The sequence below is a fragment of the Alosa pseudoharengus genome, unplaced genomic scaffold, assembly GCF_046254945.1.
Source record: "Alosa pseudoharengus isolate Yale_2024_CS ecotype anadromous, Long Island Sound unplaced genomic scaffold, YU_APseudo_1.1 YU_APseudo_1.1_scf_19, whole genome shotgun sequence".
Classification (NCBI taxonomy): Eukaryota; Metazoa; Chordata; class Actinopteri; order Clupeiformes; family Clupeidae; genus Alosa; species Alosa pseudoharengus.
The window spans coordinates 22,618,885-22,638,196 of NW_027468657.1; the positions used below are offsets into that span (position 1 = coordinate 22,618,885).

At 42.9% G+C, this 19,312-nt stretch overlaps 2 protein-coding genes across 2 annotated transcripts; both read right to left on the reverse strand.

The window, feature by feature from the left end:
* Positions 1–6,126: 6,126 nt before the first annotated feature.
* thoc3 (THO complex 3) lies at positions 6,127–13,662 on the reverse strand. Its single transcript, XM_076292025.1, has 6 exons — positions 13,447–13,662; positions 12,758–12,914; positions 12,363–12,567; positions 10,164–10,325; positions 8,118–8,218; positions 6,127–6,524 (listed from the first exon to the last, which is right to left on the reverse strand). Exons 1-6 carry the CDS (start codon positions 13,624–13,626, stop codon positions 6,361–6,363), a joined length of 969 nt encoding a protein of 322 aa, XP_076148140.1. The 5' UTR covers positions 13,627–13,662; the 3' UTR covers positions 6,127–6,360.
* Positions 13,663–18,181: 4,519 nt separating this feature from the next.
* npy7r (neuropeptide Y receptor Y7) lies at positions 18,182–19,312 on the reverse strand. The gene has a single exon (XM_076292718.1). It carries the CDS (start codon positions 19,310–19,312, stop codon positions 18,182–18,184), a length of 1,131 nt encoding a protein of 376 aa, XP_076148833.1.

The window sequence follows — 19,312 nt, forward strand, 5'->3', positions numbered from 1 at the left end:
TCTTCTCAAATCTGACTAGGGAACACTGCACAGCAACATGCCCCAAGGGCTCTTCGAGAGTTTAATACGCTCACGCTCACACACATGCACACAGACACGCACACACAGACACACACACACAGACACACAGACACACACACACACACACACAGACACACACACACACACACACACACACACACACACACACACACACATACATAAAGCAGCGTGAGCTGGACTCTGCTAACAAGGCCACCACAGGGGATAGTGGAGCCTGCAGCAGGAGGCCTGGGCAGGGGGGAGATTGTTGCGGAATGTCGGCGTTTAGTCCCCAAGTATTGACAAGCACGCACACACAGAAGCACGCACACAACAGTGCACACACCAGGGCCTAAGCGGTGGTGTATCCAGGCAGACAGCCTCCTTCCAATCCGTCTGGCCCACGCTTCTTTTATTTAACACGCACCTCGTCACGGACCAATCCCCACTGAGCGTTCTGCTCCGCTTGTGTCACACAATGGCGGGACTGGAGACTGTAGACGCCAGGGACTGGCCCAGATTTGCTCGAGCCCCCCCCCCCGCCTCCAAGGCATGAATGTTTCAGCAGTGCATGGTTGACAATATACATCTATGCCGCGCTATATGTAAGCCACATAGACGCCTGGCAAATACAAAGGCAGAAATCTAAATCCATGCTCTGGACTCTCAGTGATCTGTTACCCAATGCGTCCACGGGTTTGTTTACAATCCTGACACTTCTCCTTCATGTGAAATGATGTCTTGTTTGAATAAATAATCACCATTCACCGTCGAATCACCATTAGATCACCATAGATAGTGGATAGTCCTCCAGTGATCCCTGAGGCTTAGGAAGCGCGTTGAGGATGCGCTTGTGGCTGCAGTGACAGATTTGGAGCCCCGTAGGGATTTTGGCTGCCCAAGCGGCGACAGGCTCGGCGAAAATTAAATGAAATTAAGGGGAAGAGGTGGGGGAGCGTGTAGTCCCCCGATGAGAGCAGGAAACACCAGCGAAGGGACATCCTGGAGCCCGCAGCGTCCCAGCACCGAGGAGGGAGGAGGTGACACGGGGGTGGAGGTGGGTACAGGACGGCTGCCACAAACCAGACACACACACTGGGCTAGGCAAGGCCATTTGGAACAGGGTGGTGGGGAGAGTGTCTCTGGGTTAGATTAATGATGCCTGATCAGGCTCGTGGCTATAGTTTCCCCCCGGAGACTGGTGGCTTGTCCAGCGCAAGGGCCTACAGGTGATCCTTGGTGGTTTTTTCTCTTTCTGCTTCTCCGGTCACACCTTTAAACCGACTGACCCACCCAACCCAGTCCACAGCATTCCTCTCACTTATTACTACTGTTGACTTCAGCATGTACTCTTTTGCTTAACTGGTCTAACAAACCCCAACGGCTCCCACACACAGTTGCGTGCGGTGCAGTGCTGAAGACGCATCCCGTCCACTTTACATGGGCTTACGTCATCCATTTTCAAACTGAATTGTGGGTCCGTTGCGTCGCGTTGCTCCCGTCGCTCGCGTCGAGAAGTTCGACCTTTTCTGCACGACGGACAACAACAGACGGCACCAGCCAATCAAATTACGGTTATACTTCAAGTCATTTGCATAGCTATAATCGGGAACACTGGCATGCGTTGACGGAGCGCAACTGTGTGTGGGAGCCGTAACAAAAGCACAGCAGGAGCAATGTCAAGACAGGGATTTTTAAAAAAAGTATACTTATTGGGGTTTTGCCATTATATCAATAGAACAGTGGAGTGACAGGAAGCGAGTGGGAGAGAGATGGGGTGGGATCGGGATCTGACCACAAGCCGGAATCGAACCTTGAGAGCCAAATGTGGTACCGTGCTGCCGCTTGCACCACAGCGCCCCCCAATGACAGGGAATATTAATTTGTTAAGTCAACCCAGAGGGCTGTACTTCAAAGTGGGTTTACTGGTTTATTCAGGCAACATTAGAAACACCCACTAAAATGAAATTTTTTTAAAAAGATGAATATTTGACCCAGCATCGTATTGGAGATCAGTGATTGATCCTAAAGACACCAGGATAAGCCAATAGCCTTGCTCTATAGTACTGCCCACAGGTTTCCCCAAACAAGCTGTGTACGCATTCAGGGTAGAAGGGTCAGTGATGGTCTTTGTTGGCACCAGATGACCAATGGCAAACTAGGATTCACCACAGAGGAATAAATGATGAACCTAAACATATATAAATTGACATTTCAGGCTAAAAGCAAGATAGTCACAATCTTGGTGGAATGCAAAGCTGGCAAAAAAATCCATACTGTGTGAATGCATAAGCTAACAGGCTTTTATTCCACCGCGTCGTCCATTATTCCTTACATAAATATCACGGCCCTGTTATAAAGGCACAAGTCGGTCTGGCTATAATTACAGCTGTGTATTCCATTAAATTAATTGGGTGGCTAAATGCAGCCTATTTGAGTGGTGTGCAAATCAATATTAGCGTAATTGTAAAAAAAAAAAAAACCTTCCCAAGAGACCCTCCCAATAACGAGATGCAGGGGATCTTTGGTTATGCTATTTTCAAACAGATTCCAATAGATGTTGACCAATCAATTGGTCAGTACGGTGTGCTTTATACCAGTGGTTTTCAAAGTGGGGGCCGCGAGGGGGTGCCAGGGGGGCCTCAGCAAGTTGGAAAGAAAAATAAAAGCAACAAATAAATACATTTGAAAATTTTTAAATATACCCATTACTATGAGGGTTGTTATACAATGCCGTTATAATTTGTCGCATATCTGAAAATTATTTTCCATGCAATGACTGGGAATAAGAGTAGAGTGATAGCTCTCATATAGCAGAAAGCCCCAAATGTAATTTTACACACTGTATGCTCCATCACAAAGTGCTTGTGGCTAAAATAATTATTAGGATTATCTTAATGTATTTTTAACATCAACACATCAAGGGGTCCAGGGCCAGAACCTAGTGGTATTTGGGGGGCCTTGTCAAGGAAAAGTTTGGGAACCCCTGCTTTATACAACCCCAAAACAGAAAAAGTTGGGACATTGTGTAAAATGTGAATAAAAATAAAATGTAATAATCTGCAAAACTCTTAAACTCATATTTAGTTGCAAAATGGACACAGACAACATATCAAATGTTGAACATGACACATTTGACTATTTCATGGAAAATATATGTTGATACCAGCAACATGTTTCAAATAAATTGGGACAGGGATAACAAAATGCTGGAAGTGTTGTAATAATAAAGAAAACAAAAGGAGGAATGTTTCACAACTAAATTGGATAACTGGCAACATGATTGGGTAGGAAAAAAGAGCATCCCAGAGAGGAAGGGTCTCTTAGAAGTAAAAATGTAGGGTTATTCATCACTCTGTGTAAACCTGTGTGCACAAATGATGAAACAATGCCATTTTAATGCTTCTTAACATGAAATTGTGAAGTATTCAGGGAGTTCATCATCTACAGGACATAATATTATTGAAACATTCAGAGAACACAAAGAAATCTTTGCAAACAAGGGAAAGAGCTGAAAAACAAATTGGATGGCCGTGGTCTTTTGGACCTCAGATGGCACTGCATCAACACCAGACCTGTTTCCAGACCTGTCATTGTATGGGCTCAGAAAAACCTCTGATAACCATTGTCTATGTGCACAATTTGATACTCAATTCAAAAACTACAGCCAAAATTGTAACAGCCAAAATTGTACTGAGACATGATACAGAAAATACCACCATCTTATCTGGGCCTGAACTTGTTTAAAATGGACTGAGGTAACATGGAAAAGGTCCTGTGGTTAGACCAATTAAAATTTGCCATTCTTTTTGGAAATCATGGACTCATCTAGGCTAAACAGGAGAGGGCCTATCCAAGTATCCAACCTATCCAACTTGTTTTAGTGTTCAGTTCCAAACCCAACATCTATGACGATGTGGAGGAGCATTTGTGCCTACAGCATGGGCATCTTGCACATTTGGCAAAGCATAATTAATTCTGAATGATATATACAGGTTTTGAGCAACATATACTGCCATCCAGGCAATGTCTATTCCAAGGAAGACCTTGCACATTTCAGGAAAACAATGGCAAAATTAATTATGCACATATTTAAATAGTATCTCCATAGAGGAAGAGTCCAGGTGCTACAATGGCCTGTCTGCAGTCCAGATTTGTCAAATTAGATGCATAATGGAATGAAAAACATGACTAAGAATACCCCATACTGTTGAGCAGCTGAAATCCTGTATTGGGGAGTAATGGGTCAACATTTCATTCTGAAAACTCTTAAGAAAAATGGTCTCCTCAGTTCCTAAACATTTACAGAATTTTGTTAAATGAAGAGGTTAAGCAGCACAGTGGTAAACATGCTCCTGTCCTAACTTTTTTGGGAACATGTTGATGGCATCAATTTCAAAATTAACAGATATTTTTCATGAAATTGTCCAAATTTTCATTTTCAACATTGATATGTTGTCTATGTCCTTCTTGCTACTATATATGGGTTTACAAGACTTGTATATTATCACATTCTGTTTTTATTTGCATTTTACACAATGTCCCAACTTTTTCTGTTTTGGGGTTGTACATAGTGATCTATTATCTCGAACATAACATGGTTAGGTGGAGGTTAGGTGCTACGATAGCAATGTAAACTGATACAAAAGTGAACCATTGACACTGAAAATCCAACTAAGGGTTAAACTCAAAGTTAGCTAACCCCAAAATCCTACTTTGTGTCACAGGCCCCCAAGAATGTGTTACTGGAGGAAATGACTTCACAATAGACTCCAACAGACCCCCAGTGTGTGTGTGTGTGTGTGTGTGGGGGGGGGGGGGGGGGGGGGCGGAAGAGGGAGAATTGATGCGGTACACTGCAATACCATTACCCTACTGCCCAGAATAAAGACTATAAAATTCAATAAATGTCTCTATTGCCAGGCAGAGGGCTATGGAATGATAAAAAGCTGACAAGACAAAGCATCATATAAGAAAGAAAAATAGTCCACAGTTTTCACATTTTAATATAAAAAAACAACAACACCAGAGGTAAAAACAAAGCTCTACAACTCCCCCTTTGTTTTGAGAGGGAAACCACAACGGAATGTGGCCCGAGGACACAATCCAGTAAAATATGCAATATCGCCCTCTGCAGGTCATCAGTGGGAACACGACAATCCCTTATTGGACCCTTTCGGTTGTTGATGTACCTCCACTATTCTGGCCTCAGCACGGTCTGTCCTACTACTACTAGTCGAACTGAACAGCAGAAGGGGAAACAATGGAGAGAAAAAAATCAAGAATAGGCAACCATCCTCAATAGTGTGCAATGAGTCACAGTAATTTAATTTGGCCCTTACAAAGCACTGGTTTCCATCTTGTAACCCCAACTGATAAACTGATAAACGTTTCATGTTGACAACAAAATGTATTCTGACCAAACTAGCAGAAGGTGGGTGTTTGTGGGGCAGTGGGAGATCAATTTACTCTGTTATTCAAGATATACAAAAATATTTCAAGAGTAGCATTTCATTCCCAAGTTATCATCCTTTACAAGAGGTGGACTGGCAAGAACTTGTAAATCAATTGTGTCTGTACTGCAAAATACAACCACGACTGTATCCTCTGACTTCTCAACTATACATGATTTACTCTAACAGGTAGACTACAGACAGTATGAGAGACCATACAACAGACATGTAAAAGTGGAATTGTATAAGACACAGAGCCCTCCACCCCCCAACAGAACACTCTGAGGGCTCTTTGTAGAGATGACTGAATCTGCAATCTGAGGCCAACAAGGGAGTGATGTCAGCACAGTGACCAATCAGAATTAATAATGGATAATAAAAATGATCAAGTCCAGTACAGTGATGGCTGATGCACTGTAAACGTATAACTGGCCAGGGTCGTTATCCATGCCTCTCACTGTTGTACCAACCAAGGCCTAGGAGAGTTATGTAATACGATGCCACTGCGTGGATGTACAAATGTGAGTGTGTTGTGAATGATCAGTTTGTTTATAAAGGAGTCTGACCACATTCACACAAGAGAATGGAGACTCTTTTGTACTCTGTGTGTGTGTGTGTGTGTGTGTGTGTGTGTGTGTGTGTGTGTGAGAGAGAGAGAAAGAAAAGAGAGATAGATACAGAGAAAGAGAGAGAGAGAGAGAGAGAGAGAGAAAGAGAGAGAGAGAGAGAGAGAGAGGTCAACTCTGTTCCTCTGACCTCTGTTCTAACTTGGGCTGACTCTGTGTGTGTGGTGTGTGTGTGTGTGGTGTGTGTGTGTGTGTGTGTGTGTGTGTGTGGTGTGTGTGTGTGTGTGTGTGTGACAGTGAGAGGAAAAATGGCTGATTCTTCAGGAGTCATTGGGCAGTCCAAAGAGCTTAACAGTGCCAGCTTCTCTGTTGCTGTCGTACTTGCCCTCCTTGTCGTCGCACGCGTAGGCCAGCAGGGGGCGCTTGGGGTGCCAGGCCACCGTGAACGTGGGGGACTCACACTGCACCTCCCACAGCTTCTCTCCTGCAGGAGTAGACACACACACACACACACACAATTATACATTAAACTTTACACACCGAAAACATAGTATTCACAGCCCTACTCCAAAGGAGATTCAGGCACAGTCTGACAGAACCTTAGAAAACTGTACACAGCTACTGTACACACACACACACAGAGACAGAAACCCTTTAGGCTCATTTACGCTCAGGGGTCAGTACGGATACAGACTGAGCCTTCTGTCTATACTCGGTGTTCCTTTTGTACATATTTTGCCACATTTACTGAAATCATAGAGATATGGACGAAACAGAGTAACATTTTAAACTGACAAAATATTTGCACAAAAGGTAGACATAATCAGGTCATACACTGGGCCCATTGCTTTACTGATTGTTAAGCATGTCATTTTTATATTTCCATACATATGCCAGTGTGTGTGACTACTGCCATACAACCTGTTTTAAAGAAAGGAAAGAATGACAGTACTACAGAGGGCTATAGCCTCAGGAACATTGATCACATAAAGCAGTTTGTGTACAGAATCCAAACAACCATCTAATATTCTCATTTCCATGGCCCAAGTGATTTGGTTCCCATCTCAGCATCCATATACCACTTTTATATGCCCTGTTCCCAATGAGATGTGCGCACTCACGCACGGACACACACGTTCACTGTTTGTGATACACTGAATTGCCATGAATATGGGATTTTATACTTATGTATGAATCGATTTGACACACAAGACATTTGTCTGGTTGCCTACAAAACAAAATACCATCTTAATCCGATTTATGTGAAAGCATCCACCATCTAATTTAATACATCAACACAAAGTAATTGCATCTATATCTCACAATATGTCGTCTCCCTCTTTGGATCAGGGTTATGTCTTCAACAGTGCTCAGTGATCCTTTCACTGACAAGGTGAAAGCAGCCTCACCAGAAAGCATAAAGCATGATCCGACATACCCTGTAGCCAATGTGAAACTGAACAATCAATCTTGAGAACCTGTGACCTTCACACCAGTCCTAGTTAACTGCAGTTTGCCCTCAATAAACTGGACAAAGGTGGACATTTCTAGCATGGCTTAAGACTGCAGTATTTATTTACACTATATTCAGGTGTATTGATAAAAGTGCGCTCCTGAAGCAACATGCCAATGGGGTGGGATTGTGTTAAGGCTCTTCTCAAAGCCCGTCTTTTGAATGTGCGTGCACACACTCACACAAATAGGCACACACTCTCACACTGACACTCAGTGTATTGGATTTTTAAAAGGTCATTGAGTTAGACCTATAACCCCACCGCCCACACTCCCCCTCCCCTCCCCCTGGACAAAGGTGAGCACTTCTTAGCATGCTTGAAACTTTCAGCATGCTTTTTTTTTTTTTACTGCACATTCAAATGCATTAACAAAAAGAATGTGGAAAAACAAAACCTACAAAAATATTCAGGGCAACTACTATTTCCATAATGAAGTCCTCCCCTCTCCGTCCATGCTCTGAGAGCCGTCCACACTAAGAAAGCCCTTGCTTGGGTCTGTACAGACGGGCTGTAGCGGAGTTGACCCTGCCGCCCACGTGTCCACGCTCCCACACCCCTCTCACCTGTCTCCACCTCAGCGATGTCGATGAAGTGGTCCTCGGACGCAGAGGCCAGCATCTTCCCATCGTGGCTGAAGCTGAGGGTTCGCACCGGCCAGTCCAGTCTACAGCACCACAACATCACAGCAGGATCAATACGAGGGAACGGGAGGAAAACAATCAATAACCTCGGAGCACTTACACATTCTCAGGGGCATTCTCAGGAGAAGAGACGAACTTTCTAACATGTAAACAACCATGAGTGTGCAGTCACTGATGAATGCATAGGCAGCTGTTGAAATTGTGTTTGATGGGCCTGTTGATTTCATACATTCTCTAGTCCAATTCCTCATGATCATAGCACTATTTTTGACACTTCTTATCTATGGCTTATCTATCGGCCTCGCACAACTAAAGTGCAACGTATGCAAAACCGTTTAGCAGGGCTAGCGTCTCTGCCAGCATACTTTTCAAGAATCAGCTCGAAGCAGCTGTCTAGCCATCATTCGTCATACGCAACTATAAAGGCATCATGACTCACTTTAAACGGAAACCATCATCAACTTGCACTTAATGCGCATAAAAACAATGAAGCTCAGAATAGGCAATAAAATGATGATACACCTGAAGCCTCTTTTTAAAGCCTTCCTGTTTGGACAGCTCTAAAGATGGCATGATTTATGGAAGCTGTTCCGAAACTACTGGAGCAGCAATAACTTAGTTTGATGACTACCCACTTAAAGTTCTCGCACCAGCCAAGCAATTCATCACATAAGGAACTGTACCTGCTGTGATCAACAATAAATCATCAATATAGGCATGGCTGAGGAAGGATCCAGATGAAAATACAACGTGTCAAGGGAATCGCTAGAGGGGGATTAAAGGATGAATGTTCTCCAAGAGAGTTTCAAGGGTATGGCTTTGCTATTCACTGACACATACAAGGGCTGCAACAATTAATGGGTTAATCGATTACTTGTAAACTATTGAATTAATCACTATTTTGGTAATCGACTTATTGGTTTAAGTAATTTTCTTAAGAGATAAAAACCTAATTTCTCGGATTCCAACTTCTTAAAGCTGAATATTTTCTCTATGGGAAAACAAGGCATCTGAGGACATCATCAAGGGCTTTGGGAAACACTGATCAACATTTTTTCTGAATTTTCTAATATTTTATCGACCAAACAACTAATCAAGAAAATACCCATCAGATTATTCTATTATGAAAACGGAAGTTAGTTGCAGCCCTACATTATACACATTTGTAACCCTGCAAGGCGAAACCAGTTGTTTTGCGCACAGTGCTATTTTGAGAAAATCCACGATAAACAAACGTACGGGTTAAAATGTTGATTTTCACGTTTTAGCATAATTCGACAGTATACAGTCTACACTTTCATATTGTGAACAAATTTAACGGATAAACATACGTTTTGACTGTTAAACTCTGACTTTATTTAGGTGAAGATTCAACACATTAGCAGTCATTCCATTTGTCCACGCCGCTATAAGGTTTTACGGTAGAGCTAAAATTTACTCATTACTCATTAGCCTACTCGTTACTCAATGTGTCAACTCTCTATCGTTCTTCGCAGATGTAACCGAAAATTAAAAGTGAAAGACTTGCCTTTCAGGGCACGAACGGTCAAAAGCACGAACTTTTAGAAATATCCTAGCGTCATTTTACGGACCAGGAGAAGTTTTCCATTAACGTAGCGCATTTTTAAAAAAAAGGTGATTTTCTCCTCTGCTGGCGTATCGTGACAGGAGAACCATGCCAACTTTTGGATGCGGTTATCTTAGCGATACTTTTAGCAATGGTTTCGCCTTGCAGGGTCACATTTACACTATTCTTCACCACTCTTCACTTGAACAAAGGGGATGAATTTTTTACCCATCCTAATTGTACTCTAACTCTGTGTGTTACTTGTAAAGGTAATATGTTTAACGTTGTAGTTAGAGAAACAGAAATGTTGGTGTGTTGAGTTGAAGTTAATGGAAGAAGAAGTCTCTCTCTCTCTCTCTCTCTCTCTCTCTCAAGGACAAAAAAAGTGTGTAGTTCCTCACCGTGAGAAGCACCGCACACACACTAGCTCCTCCACATCCCATAGGCTGACGAGGGCATCTGCGCTGCCCGTGGCGAAGTACTTCCCTGTGGGGTCGAACTTGATGCAGATGCAGTTGGAGGGGTGGGCATTGATGGACTGGATGGGCTTGAGCTCAGGGTAGCTTCAGACAGAAGACACATGGAGACATGATGAGCAGGAAGGCACCAGCTCAGACAAACAGCACCACAACTAATGGCGCTCAGCAGTGATGCGCGGGTCAGGTTTTTTTTAACCCATGCCCGACCGACCCATTTTGGAGAACCAATCCACCCGACCCGACAATATATGCATTTAACATCGACCGGAATCCGACCCACAAATTCCTAATTTCAACGATAAGTAGGCCTAAAGTGGTTAAATCAATATCATGTAGCCACTGCAGCTTAGAGAAAGCACTCATAAAACGCAATCGCAAATTAATAAAACCAGAGGGGTATTTCACAAAGGCAGAATTAAGACATCCAAGATAAGTGATAAAGCGAGGTTTGACATAGCGTTGTCTGGTCATCTGGTCTGGAGTAGGAGCGACTATGTGAAGCCAGGTGTAAGTCATTCAGGATGTGTGCGCATTCTCGTTTCTGCTCCAAAGTGCCCACGGTTGGAATAAAAAAATGCGGAAAATAGAGTCATTCACACAGAGTGAACAACCACTTTTGATATAGACTAACAATGAAGTAAAGTTGTACTTTTTGGAATGGGGAATCATGGCTATTTCTGTAAAACAGCATGAGTAGACGTGTTAGACCAACTGAATGCAAATTTACACGTGTGAGTGCACCCTTGTCTCAGCACGCAACGATGCACATATGATATACCTTAATATTACAGTTGAAAACACCTTTGAAAACTTGCCCCTCCACTCCCAATCAACTACAGTAGGCTATTCATCAAACATCTATCAACAAAAGCAAACAACGAGTACCTAGGCCTACGTTAGTAATTATAAGGCTATCACAATTAAAATAATAACCATATGGTAGTAAGGCAGACAATCTGTTTTGTTTTGCGAGCAAATACATTTAGCAAATAGTATATAAATGGATTAAAGCTCCTTAAAAATTAGCACGGAGGTGAATTTGAATGACAGCTAGCTGAACCAATAAGACAACATAATTACCATTAGAATTAACTTAGCTTGGCTGTTAGCCTGGTCGGGACCAGGCTAGGTGCAGAGAATAAATCCCCATGGTAACTTATGTGCCATCTCTTTTGTGAAACCAAGACAAGGCTAAATTCATCCAGGATAACCAAAAAATCCCAGCTTAATCCCTTAACCCTAGGTTTTGTGAAATACCCCCTAGTGTAAACATCTGTGGAGTGTGGTAACATGTGTGGACATAACTCACGCAACTTATTTTTTTTTAATCTAAAAGTGAGCTGAGCAGCAAGGACGTTGCCAGATAATCGTGATTAGGATCTAAATGTTATCCGTTCGCTTACATTAGGTGTTTTATGAAATAGAGGCCATCATCTGGAAAATTAGAAACACACAACTGTTTAATTGTATTATATGTCAGTGTTTCCCATACATTGACATATTTGTGGCGGCCCACCACAATATCAACATCGACCACCACACAATGATTTTCCAGGTTGTACTAAATTGTGCTTAAATCTGGTTAGCATCATAACCACGCTGTGCTAATTTGTTAAAAACTGTTGCATTCAAGTTAATTCTGCAAACCAACCACCACAAATGGAATTCTATTCTGTGGAAAACACTGTATGTATAGGCTTTGTCCCCTCCAATTGGGGTATTTTTGTATCCAATCAACTCTGATGTGCATATGAGACAGAGACGGAGAAGGAGAGAGGAACAGAAGGGGGGAAATCTCACTTTAACCTACCGCACATGCAAATGAATATGTTAACCCAGAACGTTGCTATCTAGCAAATTTTACCCCACCCACCCACAACCCGCGTTACCTACCTGGAAGTCTCACCCGCACCCACCCGACCCGCAGGTCATAATCCAGCCCGCGCAACACTAGTGCTCGGTACTTTTTTTTCTACCTGTTGATAAGTCATTGATCAGTTTTATAGGGTATATGTGCATCAGTGAATGCTTTTGCTCTGCAAATAGATATATATTTGAAAGCAGTGTGTGAAGGGGATTAGTGAATCAATAATAGTTTACCCCAAACTCACTGACTTTTACCTTAAAATGTTGATGCAGCCACTTCCGTTGGTCAAGAAAAACATATCGTTGTCATTGTTCCAGGAGATTTCATTCACCTCAAACTTAAACTGCTCTTCAGCTCTGGACCGATGAGTTTTTGCATCAATAAAAGTGACCACATCATCTTTGTTTCCGACAGCGATGGTCTGTCCATCTGGGCTCCAACATATGTTTATATTTTCACCTAAAGCAGAAGTGAACATCAGCTGTAAAAATCACTGAAATAATCATACTGAATGATTGATAATAATTATGCCATAATGAAGCCGGTATTTATCTTGGGCATTACAAAATCAGAGGTAAAAAAATAAAGACTGACATGATTGAGATTATGAATATTATACACATAATATTGATGATGAATAATGCCAAACCTTTCGTGCTGACTGTTGCAATGCATTTGGTGGTCCTGACATCCCAGATCCTGATGGTCTTGTCTCCGGAGGCCGTCACAAACAGATCTGGGTTAGTCGGGTGCCAGCACAGCTGATCTACACTATCTCCATGACCCCTGTAGTTGTTTTCCTTAACCTGTAGGGCCATCATCACAGAGTTTAATTTATGAAATGCATTAAACAGGAAAATAATTATTCTTTTAGAATACACAAATATAATGTTAAATCATATCAGATACACTGAAAATATATGCATCATACCACTCTTTGGATTATGATCATGTGTTTTGTACCAGACTGTCCTTTCATTATTCTAATATTGTACATACCCAGGGGGCAAAACACCCGTGTTTCCTAAACCCCCTTTGCCCCCTGGGTAACAATATTTTTTTCTGGCTAACTGAGCACATAATTTAGTATCCACGTGAATGAACTGTGGCTAACGTTAACATGCCTGTCATTTAACCTAGCCTGTACACGCAGTTTACATGAAAATCCTCTGTGTGACCTTGAGCATCTGGCTACATGCCGCAGTGCATTAATGGCATTTTTTAAATCAACCAAAGCCATTTATCAACTGAATGTTTTGTGGAAGTTAAGTGTGATGGCTAGCAGCACCAAAGAGCTATGAACACAAGCCTGTATAACGTTAGAGAGGACCCACTTACCAGCCGGTCTTTCTCCAAGACGAATACACTCGCTGTTTTGTCGAAAGATCCTGACGCAAGTCTCCTGCCATCGCAACTCCAAGCAACTGAATGAACTTTAGCACTGTGAGCTGGAAATTCACGACTTTTATTGTTATTTTTAAAGTTCTCTTGCATATCTTGGTAGTACTGCGACGCCATGTTGGTTTCTTCTTCTGCTACTTTTTGTCGTTGTATAACTAATTTTGCCGGTTGCACATTTTACTGCCCACTAGTGCCACGGAGTGTTGACTTCATTCTCCGCATGCTTGCTGCCATAAATTACATGAATAGTCCGTAAATTGGAGCATGAATGCGTATTTGATTATCATGTATGCATATTTGAAAAAAAGTAACATAAAAATTAATTCTGTGATCTTACCTTGGCCACAGGTAAGGAGGTAAGGAGATTCAGAAAGAATAAACCCAACTGAGTCAGACGTTCAATCAGACTGCTAGCCAATACAAGCCAATAGTCAAGGGTCAAGGGTTCAATTCTAACATAATCAGTAGGCTATATTGGATAGGTCGTGTAGTCCTTAATTTATTTAAATGTGTGTGTGTGTGTGTGTGTGTGTGTGTGTGTGCTAGGTGACCAGACGTCGTCTTTTCCCCGGACATGTCCTCTTTTTGAGACCTAAAAAATACAACCAGCAGCCGGAATTTCAATTTCGTCAGGGGCGTCACTAGACACTGTTCACTGGGGGTCCCCAAGTTCAACTTAATTGATTGCTGAGTAGGCCTACTCCTCACACAGATATCACACATATAACGTGGACTTCGTGGCTAAGCGGAATCTTATAAGCTTTTCAATAATATAGTGCCAAGTTGCTGTGATAAATGGTTCGTAAGTAAATTAACATTGAATTTACATGAAATGTAATCATGTTTGCATTCTGCACACAACACACCCATTACTCTCTGTGAAATATCTCAGGAACTCTTCACTTAACACTTGGCAAACCATATATCACAATACTGCAGCCCTTTCTGAATATGAAGATATAAAGCATGATTCCGTACAATAAGCGGTTCCCAAGTAATATCCGGTTTCAAAATTGGAACAAATTTCTGCAAGGTCTCCAGCAAATGTATAATGTATTCTAATGTAAACTCTTTATGTCTGTACATCAATTTATGTGAATTGCTTAGCCATAGAGTATCCCACTATCGTGGTTCTTATTCCAGACAAATTCACTTACACAGAATATATATTTCTTCTGGCATGCTTCCATAGTGACATTAATGCAAAAATATCACAAAAGAGTCGTAAATTATTTTTTTCTTGATAAAGCCTGATGTAAGACATGCAAATACAGACTGTCCTGAAAAAGGAAGATACAGCAAGTATATATATGGCCATTACAATGACCAATGACTAAGCTTTTCTTAGATTCACTAGCTGAACAACAGAGGTGCACTTCTGCATAATTTTATGGAGTACGGAAATATACATTATTTTTGACCATTTCTGAACTGTGAAACTGGTTGTGAACTTATTGCCGTATCATCATAACTATTCCGCCTGTGTGTGCATGGTTACAATTCTAAAGTGCAAAATAGACACCCCCCCCCCCCTCCACCCGGCTGCTGAAGTGTCCACTTTTTCACTCCAATCTGGTCACCCTAGGTATCTGCGCACAGGTGCATGCATGAGATTGTGTGTGTTGAGAGTGGACCTTGGTAATTTAATTTACCCAATGTTTTACCTAGTAACCTGGCTGTTATCTGGCTATGACTAAGCATTGTCACAGCCAGGTGACTCATGCATGAGATTGATGCAAGTGTTTGTGTGTGTGTGTGAGTGAGAGAGAAAGAGATTGAGAGACAGAGAGAGAGAGAGAGAGAGAGAGAGATTTTTGTCTGTCAGCTTATGCTTCCAGACATCATTGTGAATGTCCTTTTTTGCAAACACCGCACTCTCCCGTTTTTTTTCTGTGGGTGCATGATCCAGGAAACTTACAGAAAATCAAAGATTGGTCGGACTCCAAAAAATTATTGTTTTTCTCACTGATTTATTGTCACTAGCAACAGGGGTAAGTAACAAACGTTTCAGCCTTGTGGCCTTCGTCAGTGTGTGAGACATCATTGTGAATAAATGTGTCAGAAGAACAGATTAGATTTTAATACAAATCAATTCTGTTGCAATCCACGTAAACCCATCACAGAGAACAAATTCTGGAGCATGTTTCGTTGATAAATAATGGGTTGGTCACTCAGAGACACATGCGGAAAGGTGACCACTCTTCTCCTCTTGCACTTTTAAAATGAATGTGTTGAAAACTTGTGTTGTTTTTAACACATCTCTGTGTCCAGATAGGGACAACACAGTTTGTGTTCTTTCCTTATTTGTTTTGTTACACAATATGTGTTGAAAATAACACAACTTGCATTAAAAACAACACAACTTGCGTTGTTTTTTAACACATCTCTGTGTCCAGATAGGGACAACATATTCATTTTAAGAGTGTGGTTTCATGCGGTGTCCATTCAGATTCTGACAGAATCTGTGGATGGCTGCTCTCTCTCACTAACCTGTCTGGTTGAAAGGCAGTGATGAACCTCTCTCCATATCTCCACCTTCTCCTAAAGGAAACACTTTTTTGTCTTTGAGAAGAAACCTGAAGAATTTGTTTTGTTAGGTCAAACGTAAGGAATTAACTGTTTTGTAAGGTCAAACGTAAGGTTTTGTCCATGGTGTGCATGGAAATATGCAGATAGATATGCGCCCATATGGACTAAGTATTTACGCTAGAAACGTAAAGTGAGAGGCCTCTATTATCATTAGCAACACCATTTTCATAAATCACCACTATGTGAGTGCCTTTGTTTTCTTCTGTAACGGTGTTGATGCCTGTTTATCCGTTTCGAAGAGGACCACAGCACAGCTATTCAAGGTCCATGTCTTTTCTGCTCCTGACTACAATTTGTAGTTTTCCATTTTGACCAATAGGTGGCAGAATGTCATCAGATATGTGCACCATGATAGCATACCTACACAACACACAAAACTGCATTACTTGTGCGTATCTGACCATCACTCAGAGGCCCGCAATTTACACTTGACACATGGGTGACACATGAGAGAACTTCACTTCATATTGTTTCTGCTGAAGCAAGCAGAGAATAGGTCCTGGAGGCGTATTCTAACATCCATTGTGTTTAGTCTTAAGACTGTACGTGAAGAACAAAATAGCTTTCCTTCTTGCCTTTATTTCCCAAACATCCCTGCTGAAGAACTATGGGTGCATGACTCCTGAGCTCATATTGTTTCTTATGACTTATTCAATGCAAGTGAATAAATGGTTAATACGTTGGAGTCGCTCCAAGCACTACCGTCTCAATGCCCACAAGACTCTGTCCTCTCCCCGCCGTGCGTATCATGCCACTACACATCAGTGACAGCCTCTCGGAGTCACTAACTGGCTGCCAAACGTCTTCTTTTTCTCTAACAGCAACAGTGCTGGCAGTAAATAATGCAGGACTCCTGTTTTGGAAGTAATTACTGCTTTTGTTTTAGCTTTCACTTCAGCAGAGTGTGGGAGTTGGAGAAGACACACACACGCACACACACAAACACACACACTTATAGTATACTGCAGCACACACACTTATTAAGTCTTCCTTGCATAATGTTGCTTTAGTGACTACATAACCAAGTAAGGGGTGTTTTTGGTGTTTTTATATCAACTTGGTTTATTTAGATCACACAGACAGCTGGAAGGGGAAATGGAGGAATGCTTCACAATAAAGAGATATATAACACAGAGGCACATGTTGTTTCCTCCAGCAGATGATGCACACACACAAACACACACACCCACAGACACACACACACACACACAGACACACGCACACACACGCACAGAGATCAGAGAGCGATTTGATGACATTCATGAAAAGATATAGTCAATTTGTCAGATCCTGTCACTGCCACCGCTGCAGTCTCATCACATTTGTGATGCTGAACAGAGCCACACATGAGGCATTATTCAACTCCCTGACTGAAGAACACACAGAACTGAACGTTAAAATACAACATATTTATAGATATATTCATATGTATTTAAGTACTTGTGCATTTCTCTTGCACATCTACACTCTGCCATCAGTGCATTAAAAGTAGCATATGTAAATGTATGCACATGCAATATCTTGATATTATAGAATGATTTTTAGCGGCAGTTTATTGGCTTTGGCAGAACTTTGTAACATTTAATGATGATTTTATTACATTATGGTTAGAATGATTTGAAATCCAAATAGCTTTTGTCTTCCGTCCCATAATCGGACTTGGAACTAGAATATAGGCAACCCAAAATTTCATATTCTGCCAATACACCAGAATTGAACACCAGTGTGTATTTTTTCTTTTTGACTGCACCTCCTTTGGGGCACAAAACATAAAATGTACACCTTGTTCCAAAATGACAGCATATTTATTATCCCCTCAAGTTCCTACTGGCATAAAAAATAAACGATTTCTTGTGCAACGAGGACGATGCTTCCCCTCTTCCAAGTTAGACAATTAGCTGTAGACAGCTTGTTGCCAACACACACAGCAGCTCATTCATTCTTTCTATGCCTTTGATGCCAGGAGGGTACCTTCAGTAAACTCGCAGACCATATGGCACTTGCTCAAGAATAAATAGCCCTACTTGGCACCCTTCAAGGGTGCTTCCACACATTTGGAAGTTCAAGACAAGTTCAGCAATGTTCACACGGGAGTTGGTCGGTGCCCGCCATGGTGGCCGTTTACAATCAGGCCCCTCTGCGAGCGGGTCTTGAAGGACCCTTCCGGGTGGATGGTGTCGGGCTTGTGCTCGCAGCGGAAGAACATGAGGAAGCCGTTGCGGTAGTTCTTGTTCATCCACCCGTAGAGGAGCGGGTTGGTGAAGGTGGAGCACATAGCCACGATGTGGAAGATGGTGTAGAGCAGCTTGTACTCCTTGAAGCGCAGCACCAGGTCCAGGTCACTAGCCAGCTGGAAAATGTGGAAGGGCAGCCAGCACAAGGCGAACACCAGAACCACCAGCACGAGCATCTTGGTGGTCTTCTTGCGGCGGTGGATGCTGTCGCCGCGGCTGGACGGGCTGACGTGGCTGCGGAGCTTGGCCCAGATGCACACGTAGGCGTAGCTGATGATGCCCAGCGGGATGACGAACTGGACGAGCAGCATGGCCAGGCTGTAGATGACGGCGTCGCGGTTGGTGCCGTTGGGCCACTTCTCCGAGCACACGGCCATGCGCAGGCCGATGGAGGGGATCTCCTCGCGCCGGTACTCGCGGAAGATGGCCAGCGGGCCGGCCAGCACGGCCGACGCCGCCCACGTCAGGCCGATGATGGCGAAGCTGGTGCGCCGCGAGAGCCGGCGCTCCAGGTGGAAGACGATGCAGCGGTAGCGCTCCAGCGCGATGACCGTCAGCGTCAGGATGGAGACGTGGACGCTCAGCGCCTGCGCGTACGGCACCAGGTGGCACAGCACCGCGCCGAACTTCCACTCGTCCAGCAGCGTGTAGGCCAGCGTGAACGGCAGGCAGATGGTGTCCACCATCAGGTCAGCCAGCGCCAGGTTGGCAATGAAGTAGTTAGTGACGGTCCGCATGTTCTTGTAGAGGATGATCATGTAGATGACCAGCGTGTTGCCCAACAAGCCCAGGAGGATGATGAGCGAGTAGGCAGCGATCAGCGCAACTTGGACGAGCAGGAGCTTGGTGATGTCGTCACTGAAGGTGGGCCGGAGGAGATCAAGGCTGTCGTTCCCCAGAAAGAACTCCCCGTATCGGGAGAAGTCATCCCATCTCACCTGGCCTGGGTCTGTGCTGTTGACCAAATCCAAAGGGCTCAT

Coding starts and splice junctions, on each gene's coding strand:
- thoc3 (XM_076292025.1), bottom strand. CDS start 13,626: ATGGCGTCGCAGTACTACCAAGATATGCAAGAGAACTTTAAAAATAAC. Junction 10,326..12,362: donor GGCTGCATCAACATTTTAAG/GTAAAAGTCAGT, acceptor TTCTGTCTGAAG/CTACCCTGAGCTCAAGCCCA. Junction 6,525..8,117: donor CATCGCTGAGGTGGAGACAG/GTGAGAGGGGTG, acceptor CTACTCCTGCAG/GAGAGAAGCTGTGGGAGGTG.
- npy7r (XM_076292718.1), bottom strand. CDS start 19,312: ATGAGCCCTTTGGATTTGGTCAACAGCACAGACCCAGGCCAGGTGAGA.